Source organism: Amblyomma americanum, chromosome 1, assembly GCF_052857255.1.
Source record: "Amblyomma americanum isolate KBUSLIRL-KWMA chromosome 1, ASM5285725v1, whole genome shotgun sequence".
Taxonomy (NCBI): domain Eukaryota; kingdom Metazoa; phylum Arthropoda; class Arachnida; order Ixodida; family Ixodidae; genus Amblyomma; species Amblyomma americanum.
The window spans coordinates 437245056-437266075 of record NC_135497.1 but is presented as its reverse complement, the minus strand read 5'-3'; the positions used below and the strand labels follow the sequence as shown (position 1 = coordinate 437266075).

Sequence of the window (21020 nt, the reverse complement as noted above, 5' to 3'; positions counted from 1 at the left end):
CCTGATGAAGAAAAACATGTCAACGCACAACCAGGCGTTGTTAATGAACTGGAATGGAATGTAGACAGCATTCTTTTGCAGCTCCCGAAGAGCACCTGGATGCAAAGCGAAACGAAGGATGAGAACGATAAGAACCTTTTGTAGGGCAGAACTGTGGCGAAATTGACTAAAATGGCGAAAATCAAAATGTACGTAAAATGGCGAAAATGAACCTAATTTAGCAATCTAACAGGAAGAGCTTGACCGAAGCTTTCCGCAGTTGAATACTGCATGGAAACTGCACAAAGGCAAAGTGTATGGAAGAGGCTAACAACGTTGAGATTCCGCATTGGTTTCGTTTGTTTTTCTAAAGTTGCCAGCAGCCTTCTGTAAAGCGTCCAAATTTTTACATGCGGCCATACGCGCATACTCACGGTATGTGCTGATGTCAGGGTATATGTAGGTGTGGAAGGCGACCACCCAGAAGACGCCACAGATGCGCAAACCATTGAATACTTTCAGGCTGGACTTTGAGGTGCCCACAGTGAAAACAGCGCTTGTAGTTCTGGGCACCGACAACGTGAGGAATGCTTTCAACGATGCACCTGCATAAAGAAGTGGCAGGTGTCTGAGGCAACACGTAAGCTTCGGCTGGAAAATGGAGAGGGCAACTACGCCTAATCTCTGTGGGATATGTTGCAGGGAAAACCCGTCAGGGACATGAGAAGTGTCCGCGCATAATATTCTGACTAAAGGCGTTTGATTCCCACGACTTAATTCGACCGGTAAGTTCAGTGCGTGCCCTCCTTAGCTTAAGCAGTGTGGAAGAAAATTGCACTGACGAAGGGTTCCAAAATTATACAAGATACCATCTCCAGGAAGTCTTCTCACGTCTGCTGAGGCAACAGCCTGGCGTCGCGATTCTCTACGTGAATGGCCAAACACTGGCCTTTACACAGCGCCTGGCCGAAATTTCGTCCTTAACGAAGCTACAGGGAAGGAAATTTGGAAGTGCGTGTGCTTTTCACGGCTCTGTTCGCGTAGTACAAAATATGCAATGGTGGTGTTTGACCGCACCGTGAGACTTGACAACGTACCGTCGGAGGACGATGATTCTTACTGTAGTTTAAAGGAGAAAGGTAAGTTGCATGATGATGCCACGGTTATAATATTGCACCAGCGTAGAGCACGGAAAGGTAAAGAAAAGAGCTGACAGGGAGATCGCTGGAATTCATGTGGTTCTTTACTGCACGGAGTTCCGTTTGTGTTGATCTGCTTGTATTTGTCTTTATTGCTTTGAAGTTTATATTTTACTGATTGCCCACATGCTACGGTCTCGTATTGAGACTATCAGTGTTGTAAATAAATAAACAAATAAATGTTACAGTCAGGCGCCTTGTCAGAGTTTTGAATTTGGAACTGACCATTAAGCCATATCACTTTTTTGAATATGGACAACGCGGTGAACTTCGGCGGCGAGGCTCAAGAAACTTCGCCGTTTGCGCGTGTGTGTTTCAAAGCAAGCGCGTCGTTGCCGCGCGCGCTGCAGCGCCCACCAGCTGACATCACACAGCGGCGCAAGTGTCATTTCATCTACGTTCTTTCGTCGGCCTCAGGGCAGTGAGCAGCAGCGAGCTCCGCCGCACAGGTGAGGAAAAGTACACGGGACACGTATGCCACCAAGTCGCGTCCGCTCTAGGGCTTGGCGGCACGCGCCAATGGCGCACCTGCTTTGAAACGTGTACGGGAAAGTAAAAACCTGTTGAGCCTCAGCGGCCAAAAAAACAAGTTTTGGAAATTTTAAAATGTAATGTGGCTGTTATTAACGGGCAGTGAAAACTCTCTAATGGCAATTAGTCGCCCAACCGGATAAGTTGAGATGTTGAGTATCAGAAATTGATAACTAGCTTACTAGTGAACAAGGCTGACATGTTTTCTGACATCCGTCAACACGCCGCACACACCACCTATATGCCTCTAAAAGCCCAGTTTTAAAAATTCTGGTTCCACTTCACTCAAACAGCCTGAATATCAGGTTGTATTTTTTTAGCGTTTATACATTTTCGTTTTAAAACTGTGAGAGAAAAGTCGAGGCGGTTTGTGCTGGTGGATTGTACAATGAAGAGGACATTATGTACCTGATTTGGATTAATGCATAGATGAATAATTAACCATTATTGACTATTGAACTTTCTTTTCGATTTTAGGGGGCAAGCCATAGTGAGAAATTGAAGGCCGTGGAAATCAAAGGTCAGCCCTGTTTTTAATTTTTCTAATTGGCAATGTGACTGGAAATATCGATAATGAATATAGGCCTTTCAAACCTTGTTGAGTTGGCTTCCGGGCTTTGCATGTCTATAAAATTGTGCCGCTGGCATTTTAATTGGTCAATTAGAGACGCCGCTTTTGTTATTAATGACATAAAAGTTAAAGAAGTTTTGTTGACAATATCACGCGCAGGACCGCCACTTCATAAATGTGCAACGCAGGAAATCTCACTCAAGGAGCTTTCAAATGCGTGTTTTTGACGTTCGATATATTTCGAACCACATTGCCCCTAAGAAAATTTTAAAAATCGGCTCACCTTCGATGCGCCGTAGTGGCTCAGTGGTTAGGGCGCTCGGCTACTGAGCCGAAGTTCTCGGGCTAGAACCCGGCCGCGACGGCCGCGATTCGATGGAGGCGAAACGCGAAAGTACCTGTGTATTGCGCGATCTCAGGGAACGTAAAGATCCCCATGTGTCGAAATTATTCCGAACTTCACCACTGCGGCACCTCTTTCTTCTTCCACACCCACCTTCCTCTCTTCTATTACGGCGCAGTTGAGGTGTCCACCGATAGGTGAAGCAATTACTGCGCCATTTACTTCCCTAAAAAAAAACTAAAATTTTCATCCTGAGACTGCACTTTTGCACAAACCTCTGGTTGCTGGCACGCGCCCCTAGGACGCTCTCCAAACTCTCTTTAGTCCTCAAGTAGCAAGCGCCTTGAAATTATTTACACCATAACAATGGGTCAATTACATGTAATTGCTACAGACTTGGCTTTTGCAGCTTTTAGCTTCTGTGCTATACATTTATGATATGTAATGTTTGAAAAATTGCACTTTGTCACGTCTTCCGTTCCCATCTGCTACTTCAGATTTCATGCCTCGTAGCCTCAACGGCGGTGCACAACTTGACCTCGATTTGCTGCTTCGCTGTTGAAAAACAAAGTCGCGAGTCAGCGCCTTGCTTGTTCACAACGTTTAAAGAAGAATGACAAGGTCCACGCTTGATTGGGAAATGTGCCGCTGTTCTCCATAACTCATGGTTCTGATACTCGCAGAACTAGTCCGCCCAGTTCTGTGGGTATAGACTGAAAGGTCAGCATTTCGTTCCTGCCGCATCGAAACCTCTTCAGCTGTCACATTCTCTGTGATAGGCAACTTACATGAGCGATGTTTTCACTATACTCGCATCGAATGCAGGACAAGTAAGTGTTTTTTCGATGTCATCGAACGAGCTGAGCTCAACATGCTTAACGGATGTCTTGTGCCATACATACTTGGAATTAAGTTTTTTAAGATCGGGAAACGAAAAAAAAGGCCTACGTGCGCATATAGCGCCTTATCATTACACTGTTGTAGCTAACGTGCAACTAAGCTGTGCTCGTCTACTGCTCCCTAGTGAGGTAGCAAATGATTACATGCATATGTAATATTTTGCGTTTGGATGAGGGTAGGGACCGTGCGATGTTCTGAGAACGTATTCAGGCGTGCACGGAGAGCTTTCTTCATGCCCCACTTGCCACTGGTGTGACTGTTATGGAGCGTTTATACGTTATGAAAAAGTGTTCAGGACAGCATTAATAAAGCTGCTAATTCGTGTTGCAACAATGAACGCAGATAGTTGATACGCGCAATGCAGTGCCATTTTTCCGTCCCTCAGACAAACGGTGTTCTGCGGCGTTCCCTGACGTTGGTATGCCCAAAGACTGTAGCGCTAACAATGAAAAAGCAGTTTGCGAATTTCCAGTGTCGTAACATTTATGTCTAACAGTGCATAAATGTGCGAGAAAGGAGGGCATGTCGAGAGTTAAGTTGGCAGTACCTGCAAATCAAGGACGTCGCGTATATCAAGTGCAGCTGGAAACAGTAATCTATTAGCGGAAGCACATTTAGTTCAGTAGTGAAAATAAATCCTGAAAGTGCCGCAGCCATTTTTCGGAGGCCTTCGCACAGAAAGTAATGTCGGAGCAGTACCTTGTTTCTCTTTATATATGCCACGGTCTCGCAAGGAGCCCAGGATGAGGTCACAAGCAGTCGCCGTGAGGACGGCTGCAATAAATGCACCCAGAATTGCTCTGAAACGAAAATTCGCGAAAATGAGTTTGAAAAGCAATATCTCCAAATTTCTGTGCGGTTCTTAATCGTGCGAGGTTCTTTCCGTCAATGTGTGATCCAGTATAAAGCTACAATGCGTACGAGACAAGACCCCCGTTCCCTGCTTCGCAATCAGTCTGAAGTGCCATACACAATACGCATGCGCATCTCGTCGTTTCACGCCGCGCGACGAGTGCCGCCACTGAAAACTCAGGGTCATAGCTGTTAAGCGAAAGAGAAAGGTTCCCTGTATTACTTTACCTTATTTAGCACTGTGTACTTCGCCAGCTTCATTGCTATGAAGCGCAAACTTGAGCGCACGAACTACTGCCGCACGTTGCAGGTCATATTAAGGGCGATAATATTTAGTTGAAGAAGACGTAGAGCACTCACGTTCAACCTCAGATCTTAAACGAACGTTGCATGAAATACATCAAGCACATGAAGCCACCAATAGTGAAGCCAAGGCGACTTCTTTTCATCTTTCCCGAAATTACTTTCCTGAAGCCTTACACCTTTAACGAGTTCATCACGACAGAACTGGCACGGCGAAGACTGTTTGATTTAAGCCCGAGCATCTGGTGGTAAAGATAGAGTAAACAGAATTTCAAGAGCACAGATCTTTGGGCGAGTTGGTGCATTGCAATCATGTACAAGCGCAAAAAACAGGGACAAAGAAGGACCTGGCAACTCGAGCGCTTACTTCCAATTAAAGATTTATTGACAAACAAGCACAATTAATACACCTTGCTGCATGACGTAAAACAGAACTGTCGTCTGACGCTCCATTTATTATAAATTGAGCCGAGGTTTGGTGTTCGTAAGACCGTTTTCTATTATGAAGCTTGCTAAGTTTGTCACATCGTTTGTTAATTTAATATTTAGAGGATACATCCAATAGAATTCACTTGTAACATTGTTGAATAGTATAGGATTTAGAAATTTTTCTTCTAAAAATATAGCAGCATTTCATGCATGAGCTGTTCTTGCGCTGCATATCGAACACGCGTCTTTCGGGTCAGCAGCCACGCGGAGTAACGACTGAGCCCCAGCGGCGCTAGTAGTTTGAGCGTGAAAGTATTCCTGAGAAGGTAGTATAATATTGGTATGAAGATCCTGCATCTGTTGCACCTGTAATATAAGCAGTATGACGGTCATCAGGGGTCCAAGAGAAGCATTTTCGTCTTTGTTGCCGAGAATGCATTTAGTGACAGGACAAAGCTTGAAATGCCGCAGGTGCTGAGCAGCACCGTGCCCACATATTTTATTCTTCTGTGCGTTTTAAGCACTCGTGAATATCCATGCTGCACATTTCAAACGGGCTGGGCAGGGTTAAATGGCCCCGCTACAGCTCAGCTTGCCGAGCCCAGTGTTTTAGACTGGCCACTCGATCTCGTAACCTAGCGTGTGTGTCCGTCTCCAGGAGTTCCGTCGCAAGCCCAGAAAACTCCAAACCCGCGCCGCAGACACGCGTCGTAGGCACGGATAACTTCGCGTTTCTCCGTAGTTTCTCCATTTGCACCAGCCATCAGCGCTTTGTGCGGGTCAATAGCTCTCCTAACACTGGTTAGTGCAGTGAAGTTGCGCTCTTATGCGGCGTTATTTTGAGTCGGTTTTGCAGGTATTCATACAACCCTATTAGATAAATCGTAGATGCAGCAGTAAAGGCAGAAAATAGATTCAGTAGGGTGCGGTACACCGGACGGCGAGTATCTGTCAGGGAAGCGATAAGATATATATCATTTGACTTGTTGGCGACACATCCTCCCGCCGTCAGACTTTCAACGTATATTTTAGAACGAGGTACCGACGTTGTCAGCATGGTGACACTTGTGGCTAACGCAACTTACTTTAATTTAAATTCATAGTTTTACCTGTCTCCCGCACATTATCTACAACCGCTGCATATTACCTAAATGATACCACACTCGAGGCCGTCGCGTCGCTACCCCGGATTTTATATATCTTCTTCTCTAACTTGATCCCTCCATATTAACGCCATAATTAACCATGATAACAGCATGTCGGCTATATACGCCACAATTTCTCTAATTCCTCTACTTTCCTAGAACTCGTTATATAAAGTCATTGTCTGTAGCAAAATAGATTACGCATCTGCAATTTGGAAGCCCAGCCACACAAATCCAATTAATGCGCTTAAACAAGTCCAAATAACACCGCCCGTTTCATCCTCCCTAACTTTAAGCGTACTGCAAGTGTCACCTCCATGAAAAAAAAAAAACGCTTAACCCTCCTCCGTTCTGTCACTTTGTTTCTTCCTGTGTTTTGTCTGTCTACGCTTTAAACCCACCTTCAGCCTTCCGTCGAAAATTTTCACGGTAATGTTTATTTCATAGCATTTTTTACAACTGTTCTATTCTAGGAGATGAAATCATACTTCCTCCGTTTTCCATCTCTCCACGGATAGATCACCCTCACAAAGTCAGCATAATGTCAAGCGAAGCAACAACTTTTTCAAAGTTGTTCATTCCCTGTGCATCAGAAGATTGAAACCACGTTCCCGGGTCGACAGCCAGCATTCAAGACAACCTGGGCTTCCGTAACAGTTTAGCTAACATTGTGTACTGAGGCTCACAACAAATGTACTTATTATTCTCCATCCCCTTTGTTTACCTTTTGTTACCTTTCTTTGTTCTTTTATCTTGCGTTTACAACTTGTGCTTACTTCTTTCAGTGAATAGTATAACCAGGAACATGAGGGATGTATTATTCTGAGTTTTCGTTTTTCTTTCCTGTGTATCATTTATAACCACTCCCTTGTCAAATACATTTGGCTCTTAGGGTATCAATAATAAATACAATAAATAAATAAATATGTCTACGCATCGGTACGACTGGAAGGAGGAAGCAGTATCTCCCGTCCAGAAAGGAAATATTATAACATGCCATTAAACTGCTCCTACATATCTCTTAATAGCATGCCGTTCAAAGTCGCGGACAGGAAGGCGGAATCAGCGTGCCATTCGAAAGGGTACTTACATTGCCACAATTTGGGAATTGTTCAGCGACAGTTCCTCCTGTACTTCACAGCCCAGAAGAGTTGTACTGAGGTGCATCTTTCCACTGACTGAAACAAAAAGAAGCAGGGTTTCAAAAGATGTCTTCGTTGGTGACCAAGCAGCAGAAGGAACGACCGGACCTATATTTTTCAGCGCCGCATAAGGGTTAAAATTCGAAAATCAACGCCCAGCAATTCATATTGTTAGGTGCTTAGCACGCACGCGGGTTTATTTACAGAGAGACCGATCGAAGCAGGACCGCGACGCTTTTATCTACCTATCCATCCAACCGTTGATCTTCGTCTTCTTCCGTCGATGCTCTACGAAGACGCGTGACAATATTTTTATTTCCTTACTGGTGACAGTTAGTTTAAAAGAACAGGTCATTCCGGCTCGACGAAACGCATCTCTTTGAAAAACCGGTAATTAATAAATAAAGGAAAAGTATACAGTATAAAGTAAATTATTTAATGAGCGCGTTAACATTTTTATATCTGTTTAAACGCAAAAAGGACAAAGCAGTCGACACCGGATAGATCATACCCGGATATTTCGAATTATTGGCTATATCGAGAGCACAAATTATCGCCTTTCAAATTCTGCACAAAGCTACGGGAAAGTCGCCCAGTATATCGAACTGAAATTTCGACGTTCGCTCGATATATCGAACTGCGAGCCGCGCTCTTGGAAGTGACGTTTCTCCTTCCGGCTCTCTGAGACTACTTTTCGCACACGGAAGCGCACCGTCTGCGATGCCGTGGGCATCTGTTTCAAACTCTAGCGCAGTGAAGCCTTGTGACCAGGTTAATTTGGGAGTTCCGTGAGGGTGGCGTTCGACCTCCTGTACAGAATTCATGCGCCCCATCGCTGTAATGCTCAGAAGTCAACCCATCAAAAGCTTAGACGCGAACCTCACCTGAAGTCTTTCGCTGCCGAAGGCCTTAAGGAAATGAACAGTAGCTCAATTTTAATTTCATTCTTTTCTATTGCAATGGCAACAGGATAAGGCATCTCATGAAAATAAGTGGATAGTTTCAAAGCACTGCCCGCTGCGGCTTCGATGCGAAGCACGTTAGGCCTATCAACGCCTAGGGAGCGGTGCGCTGCCAATGCTGGCGGGCGGCATGTCGCAGTAAGAAGCGCGTCACTAGCGTGGGTGCAGCGTATTCTTGCGTCTAAGCTACAGATAAGCTTGTCTATTAACATTTGCATACATCGAATTATCGATGCATCGAAATATTTCGCTATTCCCTTCGAACTCGATATGTCCGGGTTCAACAGTGCTCCATGCATGCGTGCTGCGGTACAAATGGCATGTCAATGTAATTGTGCACTCACTTCTTGTCAGCAAGCGCGCCCGCCTTTGCACTGACAAAATCGCAGTGTCGTTTCGTTTTCGACTCCACAGCCGAGGCATAGCAATAACTCTACATCGCTAAACGCCTGGAAGTAGTATGAATGTAAGTGTAAGAGCATGAAGGCCGGCTAACACTTATTTTCTAAATCTTTGCTGAGGTGGAGTGGCCGTACTCCTTACTCATACTGCCTTTAGGAAGCTTGCTCCACAAGGCGACATTTGCTGGTCGCCATTCGGCGCACCCAAATACGTTTGCATTGTTTATTACCACTGCTGTCCGCGCCACGAGTGTGCTATGTCAGAACGATAATTTTAAGCGAACCTTTGTCCAATTCCTCGCACGAGCAGGATAAATAGTGCTGCAAAACGTTCATTTCACACGTCCACTCGCTGTTGATCTGCAAGTGAAAATGTGAGTCAGACGTTTAGGGGAATCCCGTAAGGTTGAGTACATTTGTAATAAAGGAGTAATTTTTCACTGGAATAGACCCAAGCGCAGGCGTACAGCTACAGACGAAAGCTACACAGCTTGCTCAGAAACTCCGCAGTTAAAGAAAAATGCGTTCCGGGACCACCGCTTCAGCGGAGCAGTCGCGATACGAACTGAGCTAACCGGGACGGCAAGCTTATAGCAGGACGAGAGAGAATTCATCAATTACTCGAAGTGAGAACAGTGTAGCCGTAGCCGTAACACGGCACGTTCGTCGTTCGTTGTTCGTCTTTACCTTCGTGTTTCGTGCCGGCTATGTTGCGCTGTGAGCAGTATGAATACCAGACGCATAAGCTTGGAGACGCACTGCTTCTCGAAGCGCTGGGATGAGCGTTTGACGCTGGACTACCGCGTGCTTCCTCTAGCGAAGCGCGCGCTGTGCTTTCACTGCACTTGGAGTTACTATGTAGATCAGAATACGACACTCTCGCATCGTTACCGGTTCGCACCTAGTTTCCAAGCTAGGGTCACTGTATAGTGCCTTGAGTAGCGCGTATGTCCGCCATATTGCTCCCCCAAGCATCCAAACTATTAGGAAACGCCGCAACTCTTGTAAGCAGGAGGCGGACTTGGTGCTGTGATTAGGGTGAGTGCAGGCTCAATTGGCTTAATTGTGGCTGCCAAACTGCTTTATTGTAGGCATATTCCTGTTTCAATGAATAACACAGCTTGCAAGGAATGCGTGCGCTGCACCAGGGCACATATCAATGTGCTACGAAAAAAATAATCGCTATGTCGTGGATGGGTGGCGCGATCATTTATAAACGCCACAAATCGCAATAGCTTTAACAATCGACGAACACTTATGATAAATTTGTGTGCTATTTGCAAGGAGGTATCTTTTTCGATTTACATGGGCAATCGGACGAAACAGAATGCCGCAAAGGACAAAAAGAGTAGGTGCACCATTGGACTGTCAGCAATGGTCTAATGCTAAACGATGCAAATGAGTTCACTTCTCCGCAATACATGGTTGCCCTTCGACCATGTGTTCGCGTTTAGCCAATGGAGGTGCGAGCGGCGAAGGGAAAACAAACGCGCAATTCTGGGAACATGCAGAGTATCTCTAAGAGCGCTTAAAGTCATTGGAACTCTGAAAGTACCGCAATCAGCGGGAGGCATGCGGGCAGCATTGGGCTGCTCTTGCCAGAAATGGTCCAGCGCGGAGAGTGCGTCGTCTGCTAGCAGAAGAAAGTCTCCCCTGCGGCTGCCTTGTTCATCGTTTTTGTGCAAAAAGTAACCAGTGAAAGTTTTCATGATTCAGAGCTTAGATGAGATGAGGGATTAAGATATCCTTGAAAACCCCGCGCGATAGATTCGCAACCTCTCGTTTGTTGAGTGCCCGGGTGTACGCGGACGACGCATGAAGAAGCCTAGTTCTAACGCTCTCGTCAGAGGCTCGGAAATGAATGTTTTACGAGACCCGGAAAACTTTGAAGCGGGCATGCTGCGTAAGTACGAGCGGGATATAGCAAAATGTTTAGTAAATCTGTTCACTTGGAATTGTGACGCGTAGAAAACGTTCCGTTTCAGCTTGTTGTTTCCTGCTGTTGTTAGTCGCCGTGTTGTTAGTCGCCGGACGGAGGCTTGTGGAAGGAAGATGGGTGATCTCAAGGTCGACGCGCGGGCCAACGCTCGAACTGTGCGGCCAGATGACTCTCCGATAAAAATCCTGTGGCGGCGGCGGAGGAGATGGTAAGGGATGCAGCCTGTGCGCAAAAGAAACGCAAAGTGGCATTTGGGAAATAACCATGCCTCTTAGAGTGCGGACGCGTTGTGGTCGTATTTTAATGGAGGCGAAATAGAAAAATGGCCGTGTGCAGTGAGATGTAAATACGCGCTAAATAGCCCCAGGTGGTCTGAATTCATATAAAGGCCTCCGAATCTGCGTCCCTAATAGCTAACGTGCGCTTCTGGACGTTAAACTCCACATATTTTTTTTAAGGCGAAGGCCTTCCTTGGGTCATGAGTGGGTGTAGGAAAGTTGTAGACGAAAGTTGTAGGCGGAAGCTGTACACGGAAGTTGTCCGCAAGTGCTGTCAATCATAAGTTGTGTAGTAAATAAAATAAAAATGTAAACTTGATTAAGCAACTGTTCTTAAGCAACTATATGAAAAAAAACTGAAATAAAGAAGCAAACTAAACAAACAAAAAACAAATTACAAATAAAAAACAATAAATTACTTCACATAAAAAAAATGTAGCACGCTTAAGCTTCGTCTTCCAAGAGTGGGACGCGACAGCGAGTTGGAGCTTTGCCAAGGAGTCCACGGAACGCCATCACCCGTTCGGCGCGACGCCTTGTTCATTGGACAATTTAAGAAAAGGAAGTGACGCCAGTCTCACGTATCTCGGTGGAGACCCGAACTGCGCCGTACGAGGAATTGGTTTTGGAGAAAGTAAATGGCGCAGTATCTCTCACATATATCGTCGGACACCTGAACCGCGCCGTAAGGAACGGGATAAAGCAGGGAATGAAAGAAGGAAGGGGTGCCGTAGTGGAGGGCTCCGGAATAATTTCGACCACCTGGGGATCTTGATTGTGTAGTGACATCGCACAACACACGTTCGCCTTAGCGTTTCGCCTCCATCGAAACGCAGCAGCCGCGGTCGGGTTCGAACCCGGGAACTCCGGATCAGTAGCCGAGCGCCCTAACCACTGAGCCACCGCGGCGGGTTCGACAGGCTAAAGAAGACTCGCGAAAGAAGACTCGCGTCTGGAGCCGACGCCGCGTTGCCTCCTGGCTTCTGTCGAGCTTTTTGTGTCTGGTGGCGGATGGATTCTTCTTTCCAGTTTAAATGATTGGTGTAATTGTGAAAGGATACGAATGCATCTCTGTCCAATTTGGGGTCTCAACCAGACTCACTGCTATGCCAGTGCTCATTGTTATGCCAGTGCGCCGCGGCTATTTTTATTGAATCTCAAGGCACATTGACAGACGAAGCTCTTAGAGGCGCACTGGCCTGCATCGTACCCACCGACTGCCTCACGAGCACCCGCAATCAACGTGGTCACCGTGCACAAGTACTATGGCCAGTAAAAGTTAGCGGGTGCGTGACTTCAGGAAATAATTTACTGTGGCACTTCTTCGTCGTGGTCTGGTAAAGTTACCAGCTGATGGAGCATGAACGTCCATTTGTACTTTCAGACATTTCAGGTGGTTGGCTTATGTGACTGTGCCGAAACAAAAATATTAAGGCGTCAGGTGTTACTAGCTCTTCCCTGTGTTTCACAATTTGTCACCGTCCGCAAGAGACCGCCAGCAGCACCAGCTCTCGGTCCTTCCCGCAGAAGAAAACCGAATAAAGTAGCGAAAGAATGTATTCGAACGCCCTCGAAGTTAAGCGCGACTGTTCCGGCATCCCTGTCTACAGGCCTGGCTTTCCTTCCCTGGTGTCCTTGGCAAGTGGTTGAGCAGCGGCAGAAAGTTCCTTTAAGGTATGGAGCACCTTAGGAGAGAGCGCTGCCGGGCGGCTCCCTTTGTCCCAGCTTCCCCAGCCTTGTTTCGCACGGTGTCTGCGCCTTCCTTCGCCCAGAGGGATTACTCACCTGGAGGAGCACTTCAGGTAATGCAGTTTGGGGCCTACAGAGGGCTCCTCTTGTGAGCAGCCTAAGAAGAGTGTCGATTATATTTAAAATTTGGCTACAAGTTTGTGCTCCTTTGTCGATGGTGGCAACCTTGTGTGAGGCGGGCTTTCGTTCCTCGAGGGTGCAAACAATTAAGTGAGAGACAGGAAAGAAATCGCTGCCTAGCGTTTCAAAACTGCCGGTTTGTAAGCAGGTAGGAAGACTGTAGACCCTATTTTTGGCTAGAGAATTTAAAATAAATGACGTCGACTACAAACACTCTTGTACAACGGGCGAATAACAACGCTTGAAAAGAAATTTTCTGCATTTAGCGCGGTGGGTAAGCACGACCCATCTATTGTGTGCGGTTCCTTTTGTACTTGCGCAAGAAACAAGCTAGAAAAGTTTGCCAGTCGCTGTCGGGTTAGTTTTAACCACGGATTAAGATAGGTGATGATGATTATGGATTTTTATGGCGCAAGGGCAGCTATGGCCAAAGAGCGCCATGTCACAAGGTATTTTTTCTTTTTCTCAAGGTGGGGTCAGAGACCCATTTCCCAAGCATTTCACCCTAAATAAGCCGAGCACCAGACCAGGGGAAAGCTTGTACCCATTGTATCACCGGTGGGTACCCGGCGGCACTGGGGATCGAACCCCGCACCTCCCGCATGCGAGGCGGATGCTCAACCACTTGGCCACCGCTGCGGTCACAGGATTAAGATAGGAGCGCCGACTCTGGCGCGCCGCAATGCATTCGGAGTGTTTGTTTTTGCTCCATGAAGGCCCAGCGCGCGTCCGGTGTTCAGCATTGCCCTGTATTGTCTCCCTCTGTTCCCCTTCGCTCGCAGAGGCGGCTTTGCAAACGGGATGGTACACGTTTTCTCCTCTCCTATTCTCCTTGCAGAGATAGCTTCATCAACGCGCTATCTGCCGACGTTGATGCGAAACGAAGTGCTGTGGCAGCCCGCGAGCGAAGAGCAGAAGGAATGCGGCCTTTGCGCATAGTCTGCTAGCTGGGAAACTGACGAGTGGAATCGTGCTTATCACTGAGCGTGCGGAAACCTGTTTCATTTCTAACCTAACCCTTTTTTTTCTTGATGGCTCGGCCTATGCGCCATCAGCAACAAATGAAATGCGAGAAAGAAAACGATATGAGCGCTGACGCTGGTTACATTTAATTTGAAGCGCGATGACTGTTGTTTAGAATTGTTATTCAACCTCGCTTTAATTTTTCCTTCAGGCGCTAATGCTTCTGCGTTCGTGTTTCATTTGTTACTGACATTGCGTACCATGCAGCCAGCTGCGCAATATGCATGTTCAATGAGGAAGGCAGCCCAATAACCTCGCTTGACACCAGGCCGTCTGCACGCAGCCCGCGTGCGCTTTGGTTGCCGTGTGCGTGTACCCGGGGCACATGACTCGACAGGCGCCAGTGCAGCGCCGTGAAGCAGACGACCACGATTTTAGCCATGGCGCATGCGCAGACCACGAACAGGGGAACCGCCAGAGCGCCGACGAGACGTGAGTACGGCGGGAGGGCCTTGAATGGATGGGTGGAGGTAGGAGCGTCTCCTTTGAAACGGGGTGATGGCAGTTGCCGCCATGCTCAGCGGTTTTTTTCTTTATTTTTGTTTAACTGTTTTGAAAGTTATTAAAATTCGCCGTTTTCTTTAAATACGCCTTCCTACACTTTTAACCTTATGTTACCTCTCTGCTTTTGAGCCACCTATCTTCTAATCGCTTTTTGCTCAATTCCACCGGAGGTTTATTTACATGACTATTGTTATCTCTAAACCCTAGGGCCTCAGGAAGAGTGACTGTGTCTGCATCGACATCGGGATGGAGACCATCACATTTTAGTATGAAGTGCTCTATTGTCTCTACAGATTTACCACACACAGCACATGTGTCATCTTCGTTAAATCCCTAATCCGAGCGACATCTCTCAAATGCGCCACCACGCTATCTGCTTTGTAGCAACACTCGGCATCTCCATGAAGCGTAGTCGGCGCTCTTATCTATCTTACTCCGTGGTTTTAAGTGGTAAGTGTGCGACCATTTGCGTTTATTCGTGCTCATGAATTTCATCACCAACGTACTAATTTAACTATAGATATAGATTTCTAATCGTGTGTACTGATGGAAAGCAATAACAATGAGGCCACCTTTTCCGCGAACTGTTTTCTCTGAGCGATTAACCGGACCCTAATTGTGTTCCGTTTGTTTGTATGCAGCAGACAGAAGGCGTTTAATGAATTTAAGATGACCATGACACCATTATTCATTGTTCCGTTGCGTTTGTTTCTCATCATTTCTTTTAGTTTCTAATTTCTTCTATACTTTTTTTCTTTGTTTTGCCAGCATTCCAAGCACGCCCACCTCTCATGTAATTCCTCCGGGCCGTTAATGGCCCAAAAAAAAACGGTGTGAAATAATGGTACAAAGGCTGCTTTGCATAGTAATTGTCCCACTAGGCTCGCTTCTTACCAGCGTACACCTCGATGTCATCAGCGAATGTCTCTAGGGCAGAACAGATGGTTTGGGGGCGGCAATAAGCTGTCGTGGTATACCGGCATTCGATACAAGCACACTTCGAGTCGAAACATGGAGAACGATACAGGACTGACTACAATGGCTTTCGAGTGGTCACATGAGCCATGACATATTCTGGCTGAATATCGGGCACACTAGAGACAACAGGGCTCCAGAGGCTAAATAGGGCTCCCGGTACTGTTAGCAAGACCAAAAATGCTACTAAGGTGTGTGCAAACGTCGTGTCTTCGTGGTACAGACGCAAAAGCGCACTGCTTATACATAGCCTCCTCTACGCCTTATACCGAAGCAGGCATCTGGCAGCTTTCTCTCAAGGCCTTTTCGCACTAAGTACGAGCTCCGGCATCTGCCGCAGTGTTGATATTGCCGTGGTGTTTGCAGTCGTTCGGTGATAAAAACACCTCCTCATCCCGAACTTGAACTTAAATCTCGAAAAATACTGATGACACATAGCCGTTGGCAGCATAGGGACGTGTGGCAAAGGCTTCTACCACCTTTTTCCAATTAACAGCATCCTGTCCCAGCCGCAGCCACCGTATCCCAGCAAACTTCTTAAGCGTTATTCAGGCGGTGGTCGACGGCGCGGATGGACGTCGAGAGGGTGAGCGCGACGTCACCGGTCGGCCAAAAGCCACCTCTGCTCCGGGATTGATAATTCACACCGAGAGTGGTGAGCAGTCGAGAGGGATGCTGACGAGCGAAGCGACCGGTCTGTGCAGGCAGAAATGAAAGGGTCGAAAAGAAAATAAGAGGACAAATTAATACCCCCTGGCGTAGTCCTTTTAATGTAGGCCAGTAGGTCTGCTGCCATGCTGACGAAGCGAGGTCGTGCACGTCACAACACATCGTTGGCAAAAAGGTATAAAGACAAGAGGTGAAAAAAAGAACAGGTGCGCGAACGCAAGGTAGATAAGAGAGAGAAAGAAACAGAGTGCAAAGAGACGCAAAAATATGGCGGCGGGTTGCACCCTACACCTGGAACCTAAGTCGAAGTGCCGCCGCAACTCCCGGAGACACGCGACCGAACGTACAGTCCGAATGCATGCTCTCCTCCTCCGTCGGCGGCGGCCCCCGGTGCAAAACCGGAAGCTTCGTCGCTGTGCTGTCTCTCGGGTGCGTGACGTGTGCGAAATCGTCCTGGCTTACGGAGGGATTGCATCGCTCATGTGAATACCGTTTTATTGTTATCTGCCCACCTAACTTTCTGCCGCCCCTGATACGCTTGCCCTCTCCTGGAATCCACTCCCTTACAATGAGCCACCATCGGTTATCTTGCCTTCACATTCATGACCTTGACATGCCCATTCTTGATTTCGGCTAGGATATCATTAACTCCTGTTCGTTCCCTGACACTCTGCTATCTTCCCTTAGCGTTACGCCTATCATTTCCGGCTCCATGGCTCGCTGTGCTGTCCTCCGTTTATGTTGATCCTTTTTCGATAGCTTCCACGTTCCTGCTCCATAGGAGAGTACCGGTGACATACAACTGCTGCGCGGATTCGATCCCTGCCGCGGGGGTCGAATCTCAGTGGAGGCGAAATTCCAGAGGTTCCTCTACCGTGCGATGTCAGCGCACGTCAGTGAACCACAAGTGGTCGAAATTTTTGGAGCCCTTCACTACGGCGTCCCTCATAGCCTGAGTCGCTTTGGGACGTTAAACCGCCATAAACCACACCAAAAATTTTGTGCACTGTACCAGCTATTAAGATAGGGCTTAAAAATATTCCGAGGCACTCTATTACGACACGACCAAATGCATGCTGCTGGCTATTACATGGAGCAGGACAAACTCTTTTTATATTCTACTTAACTGCATAACTAGCCAAGGTTAATTTACCAAGTTCGCAATCAACGTAGTTCGGCAAATAATTTCTATTCGAAACTGTTAGAATGGTCGACAAAACGGCTGACTAAACAGCTTTTAGCTTTCCATCTGTTAGGTATTACTTTCTTTTCGCTTACTGCAGATGCCCACAATATAAAAAACAATACCACGTGACATGCCCACTTGCGCACCGCGATTTTAGTGCTCTTAAACGCTCCGCCTACAAAAGAACAGATCATTTAGCCGGGTGCGCTGCCGCGTAAGTGCTGAAGGGACAGCGACGCAGGCGTTGGCTGTGCGGTTTACGCCAGCGCAAGCGATAAGCGCTCCGTTTGCTTCCGACTACCCTGAGCGAAGCATATTGCGGGCGCAAATCGCGCAGTGCTTGTGTCGCTGCACTGTCACCTTTTAAGCAACGGCACGCGCGGCTAAATGATATGTTGGTTTGTATTCCGAACGTTTGAGGGCACAGCAATCGCGGCGCCCAAGCGGGCATGTCATGCGGTATATTTTTGTATTTCGCGCGCATGGGAGTAGGCGGAAAAAAGTAGTATGTAATGGAGAGAAAGTTAGAAACTGTTAAATCTGACGTTTTGTGGACCGTTCTACAACTTTCGAATTGGAATTTTTTTCTCCCAATTCGTCGCTTGAAGTTGACTAATTAATCTTGACTAATTAAGCCGTTAAGCAGAATGCAAAAATTGTGACTTGTTCCATTTACAGTCAAAACATCCATCGGTTGGCTTCGTTTTAGAGTGCCTCGCTATATTTTAAAACCCTGGCTAAAGTTATCTGAGACCCCCAGTATACTTTTCTTGAGGGTTACTAGAAAACCGCCAATCATGATCTTAAAGTACTTGCGAAATACACTCCAGCCCTTTCTTAATCTTCTCGGTATTTCACTCCGAGATCCCGATCTCCGATCACTACCTTCCCTAAGTAGACGCAATCTCATTATTACTTCCAGCGTCTAGTTACCAATTGCAAACTGCTGTTCCCTTCCGTGAATGCTGAACATTACATTAGTTTTCTTAAAATTAATTTTTAAACCAACGTTCTACTTTGCTTGTCTAAGTCATTGAACCTGCTTTGCAGTTCATTCGCTGAGTGACTTAGCAAGGCTATATGATCAGCGGATCGGATATTATTAAATCGCCATTAACTCTTCCCCCCACCCCCCCAATGCTCCAAGATTGAAGTCTCTGAAGGCCTCCATTAAACAGGTCGTGAATAGTATTGGAGAGGTACTGTCTTTTGCTCTGACACCCTCTCATATTGGAATTTTATAGCTGTCTTAATGAAGGGCTTTGGATGCTGTGCAGCAGTTACGCAGCGCGTTTCAGCTAACTTAAGCCAGGGATTAAAAATATGCCGCGGCACTCAGATACGACGCTACCACATGCATGTTGCTGCCTACAGTACGGAGCAAGTCATAATATTTTTGTGTTGCGCTTAATTATATAATTAGCCGAAATTAATTAACCAACTTCGAAGCAATGAAGATAGGCAAGAAATTCCAATGAGAAGTAGAAGGGTCCGCAAAGCGTCCGAATGAACAGTTTCTTACTTTCCATCTGTTAAGTATTAGCGTTTTTTCGCTCATTGCAGATGCATACGACATAAAAAAAACACCACGTGACATGTGCGCTTGCGCTCCGCGATTACCGGGCCCTCAAACATTGCGTCTACAAACGAACTACTCAGTTAGCCGGGTATGCTGCCGCTGAAAAGGTGCAATGGCAGAGAATCAGGCGCTGGCTGTGCGATTTGTGCCGTGCAAGCGATAATTGCTGCGTCCGCTTATCCATATCATGAATCGCAGCGAGGGAAGCATACCATTGGTCTGAATCGCACAGGAAACTGCTGCGTCGCTTCCCTGTCGTCTTTTAGGCGGCAGCACACCAGGCTAAGTGATCCGATTTTCGCTGCGCGGAACGTTTGAGACCCCTACAATCGCGGCGGTAAAGTGCGCATGTGACGTGGTATTTTTTTTATTATTTCGCGGGCATCTGCAATGATAAAAGAAAGCTTGCAGGTAATCGATTTAAAGCTAAACTATTCAATCGGACGTTTTGCGGACCGTTCTACCACTTTCTCATCGGGATTTTTCGCCTATCATCGTTGCTTGTGAAGTCGGTTAATCTCCGCTAATTATGCATTTAAACACAATTAAAAAAAGTGTGACTTGCTTTATGCAACAGCCAGCAACATGCATTTGATGGGGTCGTCTTGAGTGCTGCGGCCTATTTTGAAGTTTGGCTAAAGTTAGCTGGGTAACCATGTATATATCTTGGAGTACTTTTACACGAGGCTATTTTACACCCATACTCTGTCATGTCTGCATGCCTGCTAATGTTTGTACTGAGTCGAATGCTTTTTGTTAATCTATGAAGTCTCTTATATAATGGTTCTCGTATATAAGGTTTGGTTATATTCTGCCCATTTCTCTATCTTCTGATTGGTAGTGTGATATGACAGATTGTCGAGTAGCCTTTGCGAAAAACTGCGTGGTCATTTGGTTGATTGAAGTCCAAGGTCGTCTTGAATCCATTAGCGAATACTTTGGTAAATACATTATATAGAGGGGTTGCACTTTTCTGTTTCAACCGAAAAATAAAAACAATAAATATACGCCGAATTCAGTTTTTGAAATTCGGTTTCAACCGAAAAAGGTCAGTATAATTTGTATGCAAGGCATAGCTAGCTAGCTGCTGAGCATGAGTTACACCATGTCAAAGTTGCAAATTAACTATGCAGATAAGCCAGGTGCGAGATGAGATGGTGGCGTTGTTGGATATGTCGGGCAGTTGTGCCGTTTGAGGCACTTTCCCGCTTGTTCACACCCCTAAGCAGACCGGGAAACCCCACCTCGTCGCAACCTGCTAGCTAAGCACTGTTTGTTCAGTCTCATCCTCTGCCTAGTACAGTTAGTCGGTTAAGTATGTTTATCAATTGCCGTTTGACTGAGCCCCAGTTCCATTGCTGCCATCAACCCAGTGATGCCCGGCCCTTTTACTCAGCCGGGTGCGACATCCCAAAGAAAACTCGTCAACTTGGTTCTTAGTAGTAAGTTCTACTTGCGTTTTTACTGCAGGCCGTCTCATTAAACATGCCATTACTTTTAAATGACGAAAGTAATTCGTCTACAAGCGCACCTCCAAGTCCAAATTACTAGTAAATTGTTAGTTAATTGCTGGTAAATAAAATTCATGCAGACAGAAATGCCGCGATAGACACAAAGTGACTTTTGACCACATAGACCTGCCGCATTAAACCACCGAAAGAAGCCAGTAATTAATTCGCCGAAAAAAAAACCCGAAACATGTATTCTGAAATAAGCACAGAAAAAGTCCGCTGAATTCTTGAAAAATAAAAACCGAAAAGCCCACCCTTTAGTTTTGTATAAATGCTTCTCCCAGTTCATAAAATGTGTTGCTGATTCCTAGTTGGAGCAATTTTTTGTTTGATCTATTGCTCAGAGCGCAAACTATGAGACTCCGAGGCACGCCAACAGGCCGGGCGCTACTGAAAAGGATAAGGGTGGATACACAAGGTCACATGGACAGGTACCAGGACGTCCCAGAGGGAATCAGGGGAATTCTTAGGGTAGCCCCCCTGCCTAGGAATATGGATCCGAACCTGCACGAGGGCAGACGGAAAGCGAGAGCCGAGTATGTGGAACGGGGACTGGCCCAACTGGAAAGCACAGCCTATACGGATGCGTCACTGTACCTAACCGGGAGGAAACGCACGGCCGCAGCGGTAGTGGTCAATCACAATTGAGACCTGGTTACATGCGCAGCAGCCGGGGTTGCGGACGCAACAGAGGCTGAGGAGATCGCCATAGCCTTGGCGGTAGCTAATG

The 21020-nt window shown here is 46.6% G+C and overlaps 1 protein-coding gene across 1 annotated transcript in view; it reads right to left on the bottom strand.

Moving 5' to 3' along the window:
• LOC144125270 (nose resistant to fluoxetine protein 6-like) overlaps positions 1–21020 on the bottom strand; it is a 110670-nt gene that overhangs the window by 16851 nt on the left and 72799 nt on the right. The window contains exons 4-7 of the mRNA XM_077658518.1: positions 7343–7430; positions 4223–4323; positions 414–584; positions 2–95 (exon numbers count right to left, since the gene is read on the bottom strand). Of these exons, the coding sequence (XP_077514644.1) occupies positions 2–95; positions 414–584; positions 4223–4323; positions 7343–7430 (454 nt within the window). The remainder of the gene's footprint in view (position 1; positions 96–413; positions 585–4222; positions 4324–7342; positions 7431–21020) is intronic.